The sequence below is a fragment of the Paroedura picta genome, chromosome 6 (genome assembly GCF_049243985.1).
Source record: "Paroedura picta isolate Pp20150507F chromosome 6, Ppicta_v3.0, whole genome shotgun sequence".
Taxonomy (NCBI): Eukaryota; Metazoa; Chordata; class Lepidosauria; order Squamata; family Gekkonidae; genus Paroedura; species Paroedura picta.
Genome location: NC_135374.1, coordinates 65,312,503 through 65,334,433, shown reverse-complemented (window position 1 = coordinate 65,334,433; position 21,931 = coordinate 65,312,503). Strand labels below are relative to the sequence as shown.

General features: G+C 42.8%; 1 protein-coding gene across 2 annotated transcripts in view; it reads left to right on the top strand.

Moving 5' to 3' along the window:
- The window catches only part of LOC143840005 (amine oxidase [flavin-containing] A-like), a 62,009-nt gene that overhangs the window by 13,151 nt on the left and 26,927 nt on the right, over positions 1 to 21,931 (top strand). Inside the window, exons 2-5 of one of the 2 annotated variants that reach the window (XM_077342866.1) lie at positions 3,433 to 3,527; positions 6,457 to 6,594; positions 10,815 to 10,919; positions 20,479 to 20,570. In XM_077342866.1, coding sequence (XP_077198981.1) covers positions 3,433 to 3,527; positions 6,457 to 6,594; positions 10,815 to 10,919; positions 20,479 to 20,570 — 430 coding nt within the window. The remainder of the gene's footprint in view (positions 1 to 3,432; positions 3,528 to 6,456; positions 6,595 to 10,814; positions 10,920 to 20,478; positions 20,571 to 21,931) is intronic. The other variant, XM_077342867.1, reaches the window with a different exon arrangement.

The window sequence follows — 21,931 nt, the reverse complement described above, 5'->3', positions numbered from 1 at the left end:
GGAAGAACTGTGAGAAGCACATGAGAGCGGTGCTACTATTATGATTATTTCAGCCTGTAGAAATAAGAAGAAGAAAGCTACTTGTTTCCAACTCCTGAAAGACAAAGTTCTATATCTGAACCAGGGTGAAGGGATAGAGTGTACTGGAACCAACAGAAAATACTCTGTTAGTCTAAGGCAGGGGTGGGCAAACTGTGGCCCTCCAGATTTGCTGGCAGGGACTCATGGGAATTGTAGTCCATGGACATCTGGAGGGCCACAGCTTTCCCATCCCTGTTGTAAGGTGACACCAAGGGCCTTTACGCACGGGGATCTTTGTTGCAAATTGTTTGCGGAATGAAAAATCGCCATTTAAAATAGTGGAATTCGTCGTTATGCATACCTGCCTTTGTAGTGGAATCAGTTGCGTTTTTTAGCGTTTCCCACGGGCTTCCGGTCTCGGCAGAAATCGCTAGAAAGGAAGCGCTATTGCCAAGCTCGTCCCGCCCCTGGCCGTCAAGCAGCCAATGGGCAGCCGTTAGCATGCTCCCAAACAGCCCCTTTCCCTTTAAGAAAGGTTTTAAAAAAAAAAAACAGACCCATAGCAACGAATCTAGGTAGATTCGTTGCAACGGAGAGACCCATCCAGCTGCCTAATGTGAGCTGTCGTATGATCGTTGCCACGCTGCCTTGAGTGATAAAAAAAAAAATCCCCCCTCCTCTCACGGGCCCGATTTTCGGCTGAATTAATGTATAAAAAATAAAGGGACTTTATTTCAGCAAATGGGCTTTTATGTGGTTTGTGCTTAGTGACTAAAGGTAAAGGACTGAAGCCAGGGAAGCCTCTAAACAGAAAGAGGCTCGCTGGTGCGTTTATCCCCGCTCGCTCGGAGAAAAAAAAATGGCGATCGCTTCGCCGGAAGTTTGGAGGACAGGCTCAGGAGGAGGGACTTTGAAGAAACCGCAACAATGTTAACGCACAGGTCTTTATCGCTAGTGTTACAGATTGTTTGCAAGAGTGTAGCGCTTTCCGGAGGGTGAATCCACTTTTTGGGATTCCCCTGAAAGCGCTACAACGAAGCGCTTTTTGCTGATCGGTTTCAGGAGTGTTGCAGATTGTCTACGACGTCGTGCGTTAAGGCAAATCAATAGCGTTTCCAATTAGCAACCATTGTGCGATTTTGAAGCCGTGCAAAAAGCCCCCAAATGATCATCCCTATCTGACACCAGGCCAACACAGATATTCAGTGATTTGTCTCTGATTGTAACATATGCAAAACCCAAGAGGTTAAAAAGTTAGCCACACGCATGTTGCATGTTGCCATAAGTATCATAAAGTAAACTTAATCAAGGTTTTATTAATTTAAAAGACATTCTAGAAAAATCTACTTATTTTACAGAAAGGAGAACATGTAGGCTGTGAGTTTTGCTACAAAGGACAATTGAGGAATCCTTGAGGGAAATAGATAACTTTTTTTTTAAGTGAGCTAATTTAGCCACACCGCACAGCATGCAACATACCACCACAGGACTTTTAGCTAACAAAATGTATACCCATTACATATTTCCATCCCCCCCCCCACACACACACGCACAAAAGGTGCTGACAGACATTCTAGTATGCAGAAGAAGTAGTTTGAACTTGCATTTAGAGGCATTTGTTTTCAGGGCAAACAGTGTCTGTCTAAGCTGCTTTGGTTTTGGAAAGCTTTGTCTTCACCGAAATTCACACCGTTTCACGTATGTACAGAATGCTTCCTCTCTCCACTCAGCAGGGAGTGGCCTGACAGTAATGACATAGAGAAAGCAAAGCACATAGTGCTAATCTTTCTGGCCAACATAAAGGTTAACACTGTGTGTTTCACTTTCTCTGTGGCATCTTTACTGCCCGGCAGACTGGAATCTAAACTGAGGAAGCCAGCCAGGCTCTTTCTTACTTCTGTGGCTGAAGGTGGTCAGGTGATAATTGTACAATGGTGACAATTTGTTGCCTGGCTTGCATATGTGGTGTCACAGATGTGACATGCAAGCTTCCTTGTGGCAGAAAAAAGAAAGTCCAGCCACACTATTCCATTATGAGAGCTGGGTGATTAGAGCTGGGTGCTAACGAGCTGGCCAGCCCCCGCCCGCCCCACTTGATCTGGCTGCTAGCTGTGGCCCAAAGCTACCTTAAGCTATCTGGCCAGGCGCCAGGGGAGGGGACACTTTCAAGGCCCGTTCTTAGGAATGGGCTTTGAAGCTAGTTAGTTAATAATACAGTTCTGCTAGTCTTTGATATACAGTGGTAAACATGGCACTATGTCAAATGTTGTAGTATATTGGGATATTCTTTTACATTATTTTAAAAGGATGATTACATCACACCACATAAAAAGTATTGAGTCCTTCCGATGACATACATGTCTGATTGGCCCTCGCCAGGGGAGCTCTCCCCCCACTGAGGACCAATCATTGCCCCTTTCCTACCCCCATTCTCCTCCTTCTTCCAGCATATCCCATGAGGATGAAGAATGGGCAGGAAGTAAGCCATGGGGCTCTGGATGCCTGCCTATCCACCTTCCACTGCACTCCTCATCCTCCTGTCCACCAGGAGGCTGGAGAAGGCCCTTCTCATGTACTCTGCACAGGCCACCTCACTCTCCCTGGCCTCCTGGCCATTGGGAAAAGGTGGGGAATGCTGAGCAGCCACACTCCACACTGGCCCCCTGCTCTCACTGGCCTTCTGGCCAGCAGTGGAGGCCATGACACTCCATGCCAACCCTACCACTCTCAACACCCTCCTCCCCGCTGGGGCAGGGGGTGGGAGTCAAAGCAGGCATGCTCTGCCCCAGCCCTACCACTCATGAGCAATACCACCTTGTTCGTTGGTGCAAGATATGGCAGCTAGAGTTAGGCAAGAAGGTAGAAATGTATGAGGAATATTTTTTTTAATTTAGGTGTGCAGATATGTACATAGCTTGAAGAAAATACTGCAATGTGACTTACCTTCCTCTTTAACTGTTTGAGATGTATTAGAACAGTGGTCCCCAACCTTTTCATCACCGGGGACCGGTCAACGCTTGACAATTTTATTGAGGCCCCGGGGGGGGGGAGTAGTCTTTTGCCGAGGAACATCGCAGCTGCCTGAGCCCCTGCTCCACTTGCTTTCCCACCGGAGCCCCTGACTTCCCAGTGGGCAGCTGCACAGTGCCACGCCAAGGGGGAGCCCCAGCCATGGCGGCTGCTGGACAGCACCAAATATGACCTGGCAGCAGAGTGGCAGGGCAGCCCCCGAGGCAGCAGCTGAGGAGGAGCCGTGGCCCGGTACCAACTGATCCACAGACCGGTACCAGTCTCTGGACTGGGGGTTGGGGACCGCTGTATTAGAAGATTAATAACAACATGGTAGTTTGACTGATCTGGATTTTTTAAAGTAATTTTTTCATGTTAGAATTTGTTTCAACTTTGCTTTAGGTTTGTCTGCAGCCAAATTGTTGTCTGAATCTGGACTTAGTGTTGTGGTTTTAGAAGCTCGTGATAGAGTTGGGGGCCGAACATTCACCGTTAGAGTAAGTAGCATTTTATTGTATTTAAAAACAAAACAAATAACACAGAGTATGACAAATCACTGAAATAAAATGGTATTGATTAACAGAGACCTGAATTTTTCCTGCCTGTACTGGATAAGAAAATTCATTTTTGTAAGAGTCACTTTTTTCCATCCAGCCATCCAGTCAATCAGTAATTTATTTACTGCTCCCCCAGTGTTGCTGGTTCAGGGCAGTTTCCAACATTCCATCATACACATTCTGTGATTCAATGATTACAAATTGGGTTCATAAAAATACAATATAATTCAAATTTAACATTAAAACATGATGATGATGATAACAACAACAACCTGTTAAAACAATCAAGCCCTCTATTAATCAATAAAACTCTTTCAGTACTATTATCATAATACTGCTTCTAGGATTTTTTTAATGGTTTCATTGTTCTGTGATCTCATAGTTTGTGGTTTCAAGAGGGTATCATCATGTGGAGGAGTCAACATATGGAGGACGCCCAATGGTATTCTTTTTCTTTTGAATTTTTTGATTGGTTTATTGGAAGAACCCAATTTGGACCGTTAAAGGGCCATCCAGTTTCAACCGAAGCGCTTCGGACATCTCTGAAGCACTTCAGCTATTAAAGTCTATGGTACCATTGACTTTAATGGGAAATTTACAGTTTCTGCCATCTCCATTGTTTGGGGTGGGGGTTTATGTTAGAGGATCCAAACTTTCAAGGTAGCTTCAAGAGCCTGTTCTCTGACTTCCCTCCAAGTTTCAAACATGTTGGACCAGGGGGTCCAATTCCAGGGCCTCCCAAAGAGGATACCCCCATCCTACCTCCATTCTTATCTAATGATAAGAAAAAATAGTGGTAGGATTGGGAGCCCCTAGAATTGGACCCCCTTGTCCAATCGTCTTGAAACTTGGAAGGACATCAGAGAAGAGGCTCCTGAAGTTACACTGAAAGTTTCAACCCCTCCCCCAGGCCAGGGAGATGGCAGAAACCTGAAAATTGCCAAAGCAGGGGGTGGACTCTGTCTCATTTCGGAATACTGAGCCCTTTGAGAGCCAGCTTGGGGTAGTGGTAAAGAGCGCTGACTTCTAATCTGGTGATTCAAGTTTGATTCCCTGCTCCGCCTCCTCATGCAGCCAGTTGGATGAGCTTGGGCTTGCCACAGCACTGATAAAGCTGTTCTGACTGAGCAGTAATATCAAGGCTGTCTCAGCCTCACCTACCTCACAGGATGTCAGTCATGGGGAGAGGAAAGGGAAGGCAATTGTAAGCCACTTTGAGACTCCTGATAGAGAAAAGTGGCATATAAGAACAAACACTTCTTCTTTCAGTGGCTAAAGAGCCTTGTATTTTCCACAATGACAGATTAATTGTGCATACTTACCCAGCCTTTATTTCAAAGGTTCATTTGGCCTTCCATAGGTCAGAGGAACTAATTTCCTCACACTGTAGTGCTGGGTAGTGATGGGCAAACCCCTTCCTCCCTCCAATATGATTTGAAATAGACCTGGCCTCCCCATGTTTTTCAAAGAATTATTTTTTAAAAACTTGAACTTCTTGTGGATATGTTGAAATCTCAGAGAAACCTGGCTCGTTCCCAGTGCTTTAGCCCCACGGTCTTTTGTTGTGCATTGAATTTTGTCATCAGTAATAAGTTTCCTGAAAGGAAATGGTGGGTTGTTCCTCAGATGACTTTAATCTCAAAACCATTATCAACAGGAAATTCTTAGCCCAAAGGTTTTTGGGAATTGCTGTTAACCAGGACTTCTGAATCCTTTCATAGGCTATACTAAAGCACCAGAGTGCTTTCACATTTGCAAGTTTGCAGTGTGCATCACCAGCCACAGCCAGCTTCACCCACCATATTGTGGTCTCTCTCTCTCTCTTAGCTGCTGCGGGCCAGACTGTTCCATTCCACATGCAGAGACGGATTTTGAGAATCAACACACACACACACACACACACCGCTTTGGTTTTGAGCCACAATTCTGGAGAACATTTGCTGGTGAAGCTCCAACACAAATAGCCGCACTACTCCTACACTTACTCATAATCAACATCATTAAAGCGAAGCAAGTTGTGGTAACAACTAGTGAGCATAAAACTTCAGCATACACTCTCTCTCTCTTTTCTCCCCTAGAGGCTGAAAATATTTGGTTTCCATTGCTTGTTATAAACAAGATCCAAAGAGTGATTGCTTAGAAACACCATGCAAATAAAAACACATAGTTCTTTATATGTTGCTTTCATTCCAAATATGGCTGGCTGAAGTTCATGCGTTTGAGCACGTCTGCTCTTTAAAACTGTACATGAAGCATAGTCACTGCCAGTTGCTAATGGAGTAGGGATGTATATTGAAAATCAATCTGTTCAGCAAGTCCCAGCTAGGAAACATTACTGTAGAAGAGGCCAGTTTCTACTAGAAAATAGGGAAACACTGGCAGCTCACAGAATTCTCAAAAAGTTTGTTACTGCTGTTTTGCTAGTTAAAAACAGCCACAGTTTTCCCATAGTCTTGTAGCAAGCAGTAACATAGTTCCATGGATAGAATGTTGGGAATCATCAAGGAGATAAAAACTCAGCAAATTATTATTCTTTGAGAATTTTTACCCCACAAGATGGTTTAATAAGAAATGCTACTCGTATACTGTGATCTACTTTGGAAACTGAAGGAAGAGCATGATAAAAAGTCTCATATCTATAAGCTCCAGCCCCCCCCCCCTCCCCATAGTTACACTGTGCACAACTAAAGCCTGACTGGTGAATGTCATCAGTCATACGGCATGAAACAAGACTGTGCTGAAGAGGCATTTGTATACAGTACTCTTTCCTTGCAGGGTATGGTAACATTTGATTGAATTTTCAGGACTTGACTATGTGGACCAGTCTCTACCACTTTCTAATATTTATGCAATATTTGTCTTTTGACAGAACAAGCAAGTGGGCTATGTAGACGTTGGTGGAGCCTATATAGGACCAACTCAGAATCGAATTCTGCGACTAGCTAAAGAACTTGGTATAGAAACATACAAAGTGGATATAGTTAAGAGAAGTATCCTACATGTACATGTAAGAATTTGATCATCTATATTTATGTTTTAGGATGTTCTGCTTTGAAAAAACATATGCATAGGATTTCTTCCCACAAACACACTTATGTAAAACCCCAGGGCATGCTGAGATTGCCATCCTTCCCTGAGACACTCTTTTGTAAATTTCTACTATACTGAAACAAAGAAACATTTACCGGGACTTGGAACAGGATACCACTGGAACTCATTTGAGTTGGACCACAGGAGCCGCTTTCAATGAGGTCTATGGTGTAGAATGAAGAGGGGGTTATGCCTTCCCTCCTATGCTGTGGTCTGGATCCAGACTGGCCCCCTGTGGTGCTTCTCAGTTGAATTACTGCAGGGAACTCACAGCTGACATCCTGATTATCCCCATGTGATTATGCGGAAGATGTGATGTATAGCTTGTCCTTAACATACTCTTCAGTTCAATGCATGGATGGTGTACCTCTAAGCTACTGGTCTGATAGCCTGCCACATCTCTCTCTGAATTGGAGCTAGGTCACAAATAATGTTGAATGAATGTCACGTTTCATTGTTTTGCTGCACCAAGTGTGGCATTCTACATCCACTGAGAATTTCTGTGACATGCACTACATGTGTTTGATATGATGTTGCATGTGTTAAAAGGCATTGAATTAATGTATAAGCATCTTTCACATGGAGATTTTTTAGCTGTCCTCTTTGTATCCTATTTCTGTTCATCCCTCCCACTTTGTTGTGATCGTTAATTTACTAGTTCATTACAATCTTCAGCGAGTAACGATAGCCAAAGCACATTTATGTGCCCTATGGGCAGGATAGTATAGATTCTTGCTAGTCACATCTTCACCAGGGCCATATTGCTAGTCACATCTTCACCAGGGCCATATTCCACCCACGTCAGGCTTCTATTTCATCCTGCCACTGGAAGGCTTTGTGGGGCTTTTTAGAAGTTAGAAGCTAACTAACTGCTGTAGCATTATAATGATCTATTATGAGCTTCTCTGAATTCCCAGACTATATTTTTTAAAGGGATGCAAGTCTCTTGTCCTTTTTCTTCTGGTATAAGGGGTATGGTGTATTTTTGCAATTAAAATGTAGAGGTGATAGCCAAATGGCCAAATTGGAACTGCTAGAACTATGGCAAAAGAATATGTGGAAAAATGTCCTCTACCCTAGATATCTTATTGATATTTTAATAATTGGGTTTATGCTAGGGTTGTGCCAAAGCAGCCATTTGAGCCCAAAGCGCACAACCCTAGTTATGCTGTTAGAAGATACAAATCTGTAGCTGGCAAAGGAGAAAAGTACAGGCATGATTCATCCCTCCTAATGCTTCAGTACTTACAAATACAAATGGCTGTGAGTTTAGCTTAAGGAAGAACAAAATGTTTATCACTTCACACACCCTGCAGGATTGTCAAACCTGGAAACAGAAATGGCAAAAGTGAAATGGCTGCATTGATGTTTTGTCTTTTTGTTCAAGAATGAGAAAGACCTCAAAGGGGAACTTACTATCATGGCATATTTTAAACTCTGAGGCCAAGAGGAAGAAGCTCTTTTCTATCTTGCTCTTCTCTTTAGACAGGCCCAAGCCATGACTAAATCTTTGTTTAGGGATTCTCTTGTCCACATGATAAGAGACAACTGAGAGATGCCCCAATTTTGCAAATTAATGGGTAATGGAGTTTTAAATATCACAGCTCCAATACTACGGGACTGTGTCAGAGCTCACTCAGTTGCGTAGGGTTTGTAAAATGGAGCTCTTCTGCCAGGCATTTGGTTGGAACCAATGAACCTCACTGATAATGCCATCTAGAATATTGCCTGGGGCCCCTCTGCATGGCTATCCCCCTGAATAATAAAATCTGAGATGTGATATAGAAAATAAAAATTAGAACTGGGCCAACTAGAACCATCAGCTTGAGTGGACTGTTTCTATAGGTTTTAATATTGTTTAGATGTAATCCTGTTTTACTGTTTATATATTGACTAGGGACCAAGCCCGTTGTACTTGTAAATACAACGTGTGCTAGGTGTGCTTTTGGGGCTGGGGGAAGGCTTCCTTCCCCCCTCCCCCAGCAGCAGCATGGCTTTCCCCCCCGGGCCCAGAAGCGCAGCCGTGGCCTCCTCGAAGGCTGGACTCTGAGGCATTGTATGATTTTGAAGTCCCATCTCCAAAACCCGAGGAATATTCCCAGCCCAGGGGTAGCCAACTTCTAGGTGAGGCCTGGAGAGCTCTTGGATTACAGCTCATCTTCATAGTATAAAGATCAGCCCCCCGGGCAGAAAAGGCTACTTTGGACAGGGTTGTGGAAGAGAAGAAACATTTAAGGCCTAGAATCATAGAATGATAGAGTTGGAAGGGACAATAAAGCGGTACCATCACCTCCCGTGATCTGGACACGATACTCTGTTTGATACAGCCCAAAATTCCATTTGCCTTTTTAGCCACTGAGTCACACTGCTGACTCATGTTCAATGTATGGTCTACTAAGACTCCTAGATCCTTTTCGCACATGCTACTGCCAAGACAAGTCTCCCCCATCTTGGTGTATTTGGTTTTTTCCTACTTAAATGCTCCTTTGCAGCAGGCCTGAAGGGAAGGGGAGGGAGTGCACTCACCAGCCTCCTGCGAGCTCTGTCAGTGTTCTGAAGCAATTTACAGTTGCACATGACAGTTAGGACAGCCTGTCCAAGCCTCTATTCTCATCCCCCTTGGCAGCCCTATTGACCTCCTCTTCCTGCAGTGGTCAAGAGCAGACTGGCAGCAGACTGCAGATTGCCCCTGGCTGGGCTGGGTGGATGGAACTCTGGTCTGTCCTGGTGAGGGCCCAATCGGAAGGTACTTCGCGCCTTCCGATTGGCCCCTCCAATTGTCAGTCCAGGGCCAAGGGGCCAATAGCCCCTGTTTCCTATCCTAGACTCAGCCCACCCCCCTTAGCCTTAGCAAATTATTTGGTGATAGTCCAGGAAGGGCTTTCGCTGCAATGGAGCGAAAGGCCTTCTCGGGCCCAGGGGCAGCTGGGAGGTCCCTCCCCGCTGGGCACACTGGCAGAGAGCTGCCCCTGGTGGCAGGAATGCCTCTCGCCGCATCTGCGACATGGCAAAAGGCCTTCCCAGGCCTAGGAGCAGCTGCAAGGGCCTTCCCCGCCGGGCGCAGTTTTGTTGGCCGCACCCTGATTGGCCCTATTCCAGCTCGGACAGCCGGACTTGCTCCACCCCAGGGCCAGTTTCCCTTTTATAAAGTGGAACCCAATAGATAACATAAATATCTGTGACCTAAGGCAGAGATATAATTCAGTGGCCTCATTTTAAATAACCTCTTGACCTGCTCAGGTACATGTGTTGAATGGTAATTCAGCTGTGGGCTTTCCTCTCCTGATCTCCCCCTCTCCCCAAAAAACATTTTTAGATGCAGTCTGAAGCCAGTAGCAGGTAATATTATGTAACATTGTATAACAACATTGTTTGACTGTCGAAGGAGGCCAATTGGCCAATACGTGTTTGTTCAGAGCCAAAAATTTGTAATAAATTCATGCATATTTTATAATATTTATGTTTTAAGTTTAGATATAGAACTCCAATATAGAACTACCATGCCCTCACATTCTGACTTCTTTAACCCTTTGGTTCTAAACAAATTCTTTTTGGGTTCAGTTTCCCCCCCCTTGTGTCTTTTCTTTCTTCTCATTTATTTTGTCCTCTAAATTAGTAATCATTGCATTATCAGCAGTGGAAAAGACCTGGAACTCAACATACGTGCTTGGAGATCTAAGAGAGGGGAGCTTCCACTTCCCCCATCCCAAGGGCAGTCCCTAAGTTCATGGAAGGGTGAACAGCCAAACATCCCTTGATCATGCTTGGATCCATCACAACTGAGAACTTTCTCCTCAAGAAACATTTTGTATTGTATTTTAATCATTATGTTTGATTCTCATACTTGTAAACTCCTCTGGGAGCCAGCTTACAACTTAAAAATGGGTTTTTAAATAAGCATCCACCAATTGATGGCTCCCTGGAAAATTCATGTGAATTCCCATGCGTAAACACTGACAGCTAACCCTGTTAGCAAAGGGGTCATTCTAGGCAGCCACAGTCGTAACTCCAAATTATGCATATATATGAACATTTCTCCTCTTTATTTACTTAAAAAGAGTGAAGTTTTTTACTACTCTCATGTGGAAGCCTTGAGGAATCACAAATGCATGCACATTCTATATTTGTCTGTTACAGGGAAAATCCTATCCATTTCTGGGTGCCTTTCCTACACTGTGGAATCCTTTAGAATATCTGGATTTTAACAACTTTTGGAGAACCATGGATGAAATGGGAAAAGAGGTATGCTGGAATTCATTAACTTAAAAATGTGTCCATCCTCGTAGGAAGGATGTGATTTATCCAGGCATCAATATTCACGAGTTTTTTAAAAAGCTCATATGATAAAATATTGAATCTTTGTTTAAACAGCCATAAGAACCAAGTAAAGAGCAGATTGGGATCTCCTTCTGTTATATATATGGGACTATAAGTCAGGACCATCTGTCAGGTTTTAGTTGCACTGTGGACTTGAAAGTAAGACCATTTCCACAGGGAGGGGCAAAACACACGTGGATTTTTCCTTGCAAACACAGGATGGTATACCTTGCGTTTGCAGCCCTCCATAAGGGAGATCTCTCCCGTGTTTTCCCTGTGCCCTGTCATGGCTTTTTCCCTCCCAACGAGGCTGAAAGGGAAAACAAAACAAACTTCTCCCCAGATTGTCAATCACAGCAAGCTACCAATTACAGCCCAGCAGTTACCTCATGGACTGAAACGTTCTTCCCCCCCTCCCCCCCCCCAAAAAAATTATTTTTAAAAAAGGACACTTCTGCATTGCTATGCAGTAATGCCACAACAAAGATGCATTTTATTTAAAAAATTGACACTTCTGCATTGATATGGAGAAACGCCAGAATAATACAGCATTCCCCCCTCCCCTTTTTGTGATTCATGATGTTTTGGACTCTATTTATGTCTGGGTGGATTTGTGAGATGCTGGAAATGGTAACACCCCCCCCCCTTTCCCCATTCATTTATCACTTCCAGAAAATACAAATGGGACTGTGTTTTGCCTGCCTGATCCCAAAAAGACCATGGACACTTTAAAGAAGATTTTATTTTGCCTTTGCTGCAGGACCACAAAGCTACATTGTCAATGTGGACTGCACTATTTTTTTTAAATTCTTGGAGCAGGAAATAGAGAGGGTGGGACAACACTACAGAGACTATTGCGCCTTTCCCCCTCCATGCAGGCTTGCCTCTTGTTGCTCACCGATGAAATGCGAGATAAAAAGTGGCAAATCCACTATTTCCCATTTCCCTCGTCCCAAGGCAAATCTGACAAAACTCAAGCTAGCCCCTGGACAGCCTCAGGATGCAGGTGACATCATGTTGTGCAGGCTCTAAAACCTATCAGCAACCTGAGTCTGTCCAGAGGCAGATTCCTCATGCGGAAATAGTCAGATTCTCAGTCTATTTTGTACTTAGTTGTAGTTACATAATACTATGTGTTAATGAAATATGAGTATTCAAATTTGTGCATACTCAACTTTGCCACCTATCTAACATTTGAAGAGGATCCTAATCTAAGTTAATTCTTTGTGTTCAGAAATCATACATAGTGGTAATAGACAAAATGTTTGCCACATTCTCAATTTCTTAAGTTAACATTAACTTGTCTTTACAACCAAAAGTGTTTAAGAAAAAACAAAAATTTTGGCTGCACACACACACAAAAACACCAGTAATTAAGCTCCTACAGATACACACACCCCCAAAGAAAGACACATACTCCCCCAAGACCCATGATCGTTAAGATTTAGGAATTTTGTAGCTACTTCAATGAACAGGAAGGAGCTAAATAGAAGCAACAGTAAAAAAAAAAAAGAGCACATTTGACTTTGAGCATAGAAACTTTGTAGATTTGTGTTAATTTGGTTTTCTTAAGCAGGCACATTTTTTCGTACTGGTTATCATCACTCGAGTGGGTACGTGACTATCAGTAGGAAGACAAACTCTAAAGTGTTGCAGATACAAATTAAGTGTCGTATTTACTCGCATATAAGCCGAGTTTTCCAGCACCTCCTCGCCTTATACGCGGGTAATTGATTAACAGCCTGCCCCCAGCCAGCCAATCACAGCATTGCATTTGCAACCTGAGCTCTTTGCAAGTGAGCTAGTTAACCTTTGCCTTCTACAAAAATCTTAAAAACTAAGCTCTTTGGAAGTGAGCTAATTGCTCCCCAGCTAACCATTGCCTTCTGCAAATATTTTGAAAGCTGAACCTACTCTGTCAGCTTGTGGTACATCAATGGTTTGACTAAGGAATTCTCCCCTGGTTCTAGGACTCCATCCTTGATGGGTGGTTCTCACCGCTGGTGCTAGGGAGGCAGGCCTTAAATTTACTTCCTCTTCCTGTCTCCCTGGTAGAACCGCCCTCATCTTCAGTTTTTCTCCTGCCTGCAGGGAGTGCGGTTGTGTGAGCATTAGCTCTTCACCTTTTTTTTTATAGAAGCTAGATTAAGACTGTTAGTTGGAATTTCTATACTAAAATCCTTCTACTTCTTTTCCTCTGTATCTTTCCCTCCCAGTTCATAGTTAATGTTACCAGGTTAGAGTTTAAAGTTTAAAGTTAGATTAATAGGAAATTTACTTACTGTTCAGAATGGCAAAAAGTGTTTTTCAAGATGATTATTTGTTGGAGTCTGATCTCCCAGGCACGCATGGAGCGGCTGGTGGAGCTACGGGCCCGGCAGATTGCGTTCCATCGGGAACCTTACTGACCGTGGCAGGCAGCCCAGGAGCAGCCCGATAAGCCTAGGAAGGCTATTTGCAAAACAGCCAAAAGGCTGCGTGGAGAGAAGTGTGAACGGGCTAGCAGAGGCGTTCTGCCTAAACAAACAAGCTCCGGAGGCAATTCTGACTGCGTCATGATTAGCTCTGCAGGGAGCTTTGGCCTCGAGGGCAGCCATGTGCAGAGCTCTGAGTTGCACGTGGGGGAAGGAGTCCCCCTAGTGGCTGAATGCCAAAATGACAGCACGAGCTCTATAATACAAGGTGAATCCCAAACCTCTGTTGGCTCTCTGGGACACCCACAGCCTGGCACTTCTTCTGGAGACAGACCTACGAATGTGAGTGAAGGGCTGCCTGCTGGCATGTCCTCTGAAATGTTCAATTTTATGAAGTGTATGTTAAGAAACGAAATGAATTCGTTTTATCAGCAAAGGTCTGCTTTAAATGTGCCTTCTGTACCTTTACCGCCTAGGATGCTGCATCCTCCTGTTCAATATTATTCCCCATCGCATTCTGTTCACTATGAGCAGGTTCCTCATTCCGTTCCCACCAAGGCGGCTAGAAAGAGATGCTATAATGTACCTCTGTCCTCAGGATCGTCTGTGAGCGATCCAGAAGGTGAGTTTTTGATGGATGAAGAACAGGGGACACAGGCGATGGAGGAAGATATTCAGGTCCCTGAGTTAACTCAGAGATTTTGTAAAGAGGAGGATTTTCAAGATTTATTACAGAAATGTATTGTGGCTTTAGCCCTTATTCAGCCAGAGGCAGCTGAGGCACCGCCAGAAAAAGATATGAAGCCTAGAGTGAAAGGTAAGGAAGAATTTTTTCCTCCTGTGGAGGTCGTACAAAAGGTGTTTCCTATGCCTGAATTTTTTGGAAAAAAAAAAAAAAAGATTAAGGCAGAATGGCAAAAACCTATGGCTAACAAGCAATTTCCGGCATTTATTTAAAAAAAAAAAAAAAGGTACAAACTCTCAGACTATGTGGAAGAGTTTTACAGACATTTCTGGTCGATGCACCAGTCCCGGCCTTGCAGTCACAGGGTCTGGTTTCTCAGAATGGTGAGGGTCACCTTAGAGACCAGATGGATAAAAAGGCAGATTTTTCTCTCAAAAAGGCACATGAGGCTGTAACTATGGCCATTAGAGCCTCGTCCACAGCTTCCATAACGGCTAGGGCTTCGATACTGGACTGGAAAGCTGGTAAGATTAATTCCTGAAGCAGACAAGAAGTCTACTGAAGGTGTATCACGACTGTTAAAGGCAGTTTGTTATTTAGCAGATACTACTTTGGATGCAGTTATTTTTGCAGCCAGGGGACTTGCGTCCTTGGCAGCTGCTAGGCGTGGTCTTTGGCTGAGGGCCTGGCCTGCAGACAATCATTCCAAATCCATTGTTATTGCCTACCCCTTTCAGGGAGATAAATTGTTCGGGGATGCATTGAATAGAATTTTGATCAAAACCCGAGATAAAAAGCAAATGATGCCAAAGTTTGTTAGACGTGGTAATGATAGAAAGTTTCAAGGCTTTTCTTTCAGATCACAGAACACCCTACCAAGATTTCGGGAGAACAGGAGAGGATCCTGGGGGAATAGTCGATATTCCCTTCGTAGGGGACGTTACTCCCGATATAGCAGACAAGGCTTCAACAGACAGGAGAAGCCGGACAGGGACTCCTCCCAGAATAAAGTCTCCCTAGAAGACGGGGAGATTCCGGTAGGGGGTCGTTTATCATTGTTCCCTTACAGATGGTTGAAGAGCAGTCCGTCTAATGGGCTGCAGAGATAGTTCAGGTTGGTTACAAAATAGAATTTTTTGCAATTCACCCCAACAGGTGTCTGGTGTCTCCATTAAGCGCAAATCGGCTCAAGAGAGATGCTCTGCTAAAAGCAGTCCAACATCTACTAAACATAAGAGCAATAGAAATAGTTCCTGCAGAGGAACAGAGAAAATTCTGTTTACAGTGCCAAAATCAAACGGGGATTGGCGTCCAATTCCATTTGTGGCATTACGCCAGTCAGGCGTGTTAATACATCATTTTCGGACGATCTCTTGATCTGAGCGTCATCAGCTCAGGAATCAACATTACACACAGAGAGAGTGATTACCACTCTGAAGGAATTCGGATTTCTAGTCTATCTGGAAGAGAGTTCCATGGTTCCTACCCAGTGCTTTGGAGTATCTGGGAGTTTTGTTGAACACGAAAAAATAAATAAATAAATAAATAAAATAAAAAGGGAAATTGGTTTTGCCAAACAAAAAGATCAAAAAGACCAGAGATCTGGTGGGGGCTGTGATACGAGAAAAATCAATTTCACTTATGACACTGGCAAAACTCATGGGAGTTCTGGTAGAAACACGGAAGCATTACAATGGGGGCATTTCCACCTGCGTCCTTTACAGTCCCTTCTAAGGCCATTTTAGGAGAAAATAACAGCCAAGTCAAACATCAGAATCAGGTTAACTCCTGCCGTAAGGAGCAGCCTCTTGTGGTGGCTGAAGCCGGTGAATCTTGGTCAGGGACGCTTTTTCGTGAACAAGAATTAGTCCTCTTCACAGATACCAGTCTGTCAGGGTGGGGAGCCACTCTGGAAACTAGGCATGTTCTAGCGAAATGGTCAGCACAAGAGAGGGAGTTTCCAATAAACCTATTGGAAATCAGAGCAATTTGACTGGCCTTGGTACACTTCCAAATCAAATTACAGCAAAAGCATGTCCTGGTAAGAACGGACAATGTTGCAGCCAAGGCTTATTTAAACAAGCAAGGGGGGAGGAAATCTCCCTCACTTCACAAGGAAGCGTCACTGATTTTACAATGGGCAGAGAAGACTCTTCTGTCCCTGAGAGCAGAACATATCAAAGGGATCCTGAATGTACAGGCCGACTTGCTCAGTAGACAGGAGATTTCCGAAGCAGAATGGTCCTTGAATTGGGGTGTATTCAAAATGATTGTGGATCACTTTGGCAATCCAGTGGTAGATCTGTTTGCCAGTCAGGAGAATGTGCTCTTACCTCGGTTTTTCACCAGGTTTGCTCAACCCAGAGCAGAACAGATAGATGCCCTGACGGCTCAATAGCCGCAGGGTCTGTTATAGGCATTTCCTCCGGTCCCAATCATTCCCAAGGTACTCAGAAGGGTCAGACAGCAAGGGGCACAGGTAATCCTGGTGGCTCCTTATTGGCCACGCAGACCATGGTTCGCAACAATCCTGCGTCTAGCGGTGGGGAAACACCTGTCATTACCGGTAATACCAGATCTCTTGACACAGGGGCCAGTTTGGCATTACGAGCCAGGCTGGCTACAGCTGACAGCGCGGAGACTGAACTCTGCTAAAATGCAGCCTTAGTGAAAAGGTGACTAGCACCATACTGGCGGCCAGAAAACCTTCTACTGTTAGGATATATAATTATTCTTGGAAGGTATTTGTCAGGTGGTGCAGACAAAAAAAAAAAAAAAAAAAAAACAGGACCCTTTAAAGATTGGGTTATGGGTCATCTTGGAATTTTTATAAGGATTGGATAAGGGTTTGAAACCATCCACATTACGTAGACAGGTGGCAGCCTTGGCGACAGTTATTCCGAAGGTTCAAAGGTTTCCCTTAGCCAAGCATCCTCACGTTACTAGGTTTCTGAGGGGAGCCACGGTAGTTTCTCCCCCAGCCGTGCATCGTTTCCCAACTTGGAGCCTGAGTGTGGTACTATCAGCGTTGCTGAGACAACCTTTTGAACCTTTACAGGATATTTCATTGAGACATTTGCGACTCAAGGTTATTTTCTTAGTTGCAGTAACGTCTGCTAGACGAATTTCAGAATTAGGAGCTTTATCCATTAGGAAAGATCTTTGGGTGTTCTACAAAGATAAGGTGGTTTTGTGGACAGATCCTATATTTAGGCCCAAGGTGGAATCTAGATTCCACAGGATGGGGGAAATCAATTTGCCTACATTCTTTCCTGACCCTAAACATCCTAAAGAAGTTTTGTGGCATAGATTAGATGTATGAAGGGCCCTCAAGGCATTCCTTATACGTACGGAGCCATTTAGGAGATCAGAGTCAATGTTCATAAGCATTTCTCCGCCTAATAAAGGGGAAAGGATGTCTACTGTGGCTATTGGAAAGTGTCTCAGGGATTGTATTGCTGAAACATACAGTTCATTGGGTAGGCCTGTGCCCTCTGGCATTACAGCGCATTCAGTTAGGGGAGCTGCAACAGATGCTGCCATGATAAATTCTGCCTCTGTAGAACAGATCTGCAAGGCGGCTACCTGGTCTTCAATTTCCACCTTTATTAGGCACTATAAGCTTAGTATTCAATACAATACAGTACGTTTATTGGCATAAAGCAGATTAGGAGGCTATACAAAGGTAGTCAAGATGCATCGGACAGTTTAAGTTTAAAAACTGAGGACAGAAATTTAGCCATATAAGCTTAATGATTACAGTGCAGCGGAGGCTGCCTTTGGCAGAAGTGTTCTTTTTCAAGGCTTAGATTCAAACGACACAATCCCGCCCGGGACAAAGTAAGCTCTTGCATATCCCATCAAGGATGGAGTCCTAGAACCAGGGGAGAATGCCCATTGGCACTTACCGTGAAGGGTACTTCTCCCTGGGTTCTAGGACTCCATCCAGCCCTCCCTGGGCGTCGTCTGAAATTTAGTCCTGTTATAGTCATTATGGGACAGGAAAAGGGGGAATATTGGAATTTAGTTGTTCGGAACTTTTTTCTGCTTCCTCTTCCACTATTTCATGTTCTTATTATTAAAAAAAAGAAAGAAAGAAAGAAAGAAAAGAAAAATTATTACAGAGAGTTATGGTTATGGTAGTTTGGAGTATTGTTTCTCTGAGCTTTGGAAGGATCACAACTGAAGATGAGGGCGGTTCTACCAGGGAGACAGGAAGAGGAAGTAAATTTAAGGCCTGCCTCCCTAGCACCAGCGGTGAGAACCACCCATCAAGGATGGAGTCCTAGAACCCAGGGAGAAGTACCCTTCACGGTAAGTGCCAATGGGCATTCTCATATTTTTTCCCCATCTTTTCCTAATCACTTCTTCCAAACTATTCTTTTGGTTTCTGTGGGTGGGGTGGGGTGGGTTTTGGGGGTGTTTTGGGATTTACTGTTTCTTCAGTGTTTCTTCTTTTATCTGAGGGGCAGCATTGTTTGCCTTTTCTTCTTGGGGTTGTATTTCTTTTAAAAGTTGATTATTACAGTTCTTTCTTTCAGTTTTCAGTTTTACAGTTCTTTATTTCAGTGTTTTGTTGTGGGGGGCACTGTAGCCCCTAGTTTGGTAGCTGTTGTACTTGTTGTAGTAGGTTGCCAAATTTGGGTACTATTGTTCTGCTCTGGTTTGCTGGCCTTGGGGGGGGGGCTGTTTGGTTCTCCAGCCAGAGCTGTCCTCATAGAGCAGTTCTGTCAGTGCTCTCTCAGGGTGTCTGGCATCAAGAGAGGAAGGGAAGGCAATTGTAAGCCGCTTTGAGACTCCTTTGGTTAGTGAAAAGTGGGGTCCAAAAAAACAGCAGCTATTCATCCTTTTGACTTTTCTGTATTTGTTGGGGGGGGGGGGGAGGCTGGATGGGAAAGTCTGTGATAATTGAGCATGGATTAAGCACTTAGGCCATCCTGTAAGTTTACCAGTAGCCTGCTGCATTTCCCACCCTTGGCTTATATGCGAGTAAATAAGTTTGCCCAGATTTTGTGGTAAAATTAACTGCCTTGGCTAATATGCGAGTATATACGGTAGTTAATTGGAAGGTATTACTGTACAATATACTACAAACGCTAATTGGAAACTGTAAATTGAATCATATGTATAATACAGGAAAATCTTTGGAAGATCATGGATATAAAACCATGAAAAAGACATATATGACTGCAGAAAATAATACAAACAAATAAACAGGCAGTGTTGAAGCATGAGCAAATAAACCAAAATTCTTATACGTCATGATTCTGGTCCTGTTATTTGCCAGAGTTTCAGGTGTTTGTCGAGTACAGGTTTGTCAGTCTTCATACTTGGCCAGTAGTCAGCAGTATATTCGGGAGCATCCAGTAATGAGTTTCAGGCCATAATATCAAGCAGGGTCAAACTAGAGGGCTGATTGGAGGGATCTTCTGTTGTAGAAATCTATCTGGACAAGTTTTAGGCAAGCTGTCCCCTTGAATAAAATTTGCTTTCAGTATCAATAGGTGCTTTTTCAGTTTTTACAGCTACCTGCATATAAATGTTCCTCGGGGAATGCATAACTATTATCCAGTGCTATATTGTTGCAGTCCCAGTAAAAGTCACAATTTCTGACAGCAAACTGCACAGAGTCGGTCTGAAGTCTATTTGGTTCAGAGATGGAGGCTGGAACAGGACCAATTAAGGGTCAAAAGCACCAGATTAATCATTTGTATTGTCTTAATCGTATTGTATTGTATTGAGAGCCAGCTTAGTGTAGTGGTAAGGAGTGCAGACTTCTGATCTGGCAAGCCAGGTTTAAATCTGCTCATGCTGTGTCCGTGCTTTTGAAGAAACCTCTCACCAAAAGTCGCCACTGGTATCCAGCTTGCTGCCACCATAGACTTCAGCCCGATTTGCAAGCCACCCCTGGAGAGTGATACCCAGACATAAGGCTATGTGGTAGTAGAGAGCCAGCTTGGTCTACTGGTTAGGAGTGAAGACTTCTAATCTGGCGAGCTGGGCTTGTTTCCCTGCTCCCCCACATGCAACCATCTGGGTGACCTTGGGCTCACCATGGCACTGATAAAGCTGTTCTGACCGAGCAGTTATATCAGGGCTCTCTCAGCCTCACCCACCTCACAGGGTATCTGTTGTGGGAGAGGAAAGGGAAGGCAATTGTAAGCCGCTTTGAGACTCTTTCAGGTAGAGAAAAGCAGCATATAAGAGCCAACTCTTCTTCTTTGTCTTCTTATATATTTGTGTGTGCACTTGCATATGTGTACATGCTAAATCACCACAATTCAGGTGTTAAAAAATGGAGAATAGAGATGACATTGGAATACAATGGGTTGGCAATCATCTATGCATGTGAGTGAATATCAACATTTTTGTTCTTTGACTTTAGATTCCTCCTGAAGCACCTTGGGATGCTCCACATGCTGAAGAGTGGGACAAAATTTCCATGAAACAACTAATAGACAAAATTTGCTGGACAAAGTAAATTTACTTTGAAATTTCATCTTAATATATTTATTTTCTTAGCCTGCTCATGATAATTAAAGGTCTCATGATGATTCTTTTTCCCACAAGTAGCAATTGCCAGTCATACATACTTTAAGGGCTGGAACTTGTGCTCACAAAGAGCCATTGGAAAGAAATGATGACTTTCCAAGAAAACTGGGAAGTCATTGCCAAATTTGACAATGATGACATTAGTATTATTGATAGAGACTTTAAAATATCTAAATATTGGAAAGATAAGCTTATATGAGACTCTGGACAGAAGGGGAATGACTAACATTGAGAAGTAGTTAGGGGTAAAATATGTTTAGATGGGGAAAGTATTTTGGAAGTAGAAGAGATTCACCATTGGGGGAAGAATTTTCTTCCATCTTTTTGATAAAAGGTGAACAGACTATTGTTAGTAGGTAATTTGAATAAATAAGAATTGTAATTATGAAATTATTATTATTGCTATAGATATAAGATATTGAAATATTGGAAATACATGTTTATATGAGAATTTGTAAAAAAGGTTAAAAGGGGGAAGTTTAACACTTGGGAATAGCTAGCGGTTAAAAAGCAGGGGAGTTGTTTGCTTTGTTTTTCTTATTCAGATATTTATTAAAAGATTAAAATAATTCACCTTAAGGTGAATTATTGTTTTCAAATAGTACTGCAATGAATGCTTAAAATAAAATGTATTCAATGTCTCTAAGAAGCTTGCTAGATGTAAATTGATGTCAAAATTCTATTCAGTGAAGGGGAAAATTAAGGAAAAGAGGTAGTTCTTTATTCTCTAACTTTTCTTCTTTTTTAGTAAAGATATTAAAGCAATAATAAAAATATACCTATTATTTCATTAAAACAAGTTTTTCGTTTTCCATACATGTATTTTATAATATGCAATATATAAGTAATTTAAAATACTAATGATAAAGTTTTGGATGTTGTTAAAATGGCAGTCAAATATTTTTATTTGGTAATATTAATATGAGAAAAGGCAGAATATTTTAAATGAAGTGTATATTAGAATTCTATAAATTATTACTAGATCTTTTTAAAAATTTGAATAGATTGTATGAGGAAAGGTAGAATGTGTTAAAATCTTATCAGAATGTAAAGGATTACTATTAAATGATAAAAATAATTTATATAAACAAAGAACATAATAAAGAATACTATAATGCAAGCTTTATTATAAGCCGTATTTTTTTTCTTTCAAATAAAAAAGAAAACTTAGAAGTAACTGAGCCTCCGGGGAAGGCGGTATATAAATATAATAAAATTAAATAAATAATTAATTAATTAAATAAATAACTAGAAGGCACTAGAAAAAACAGAAAGTTGTGGCATAT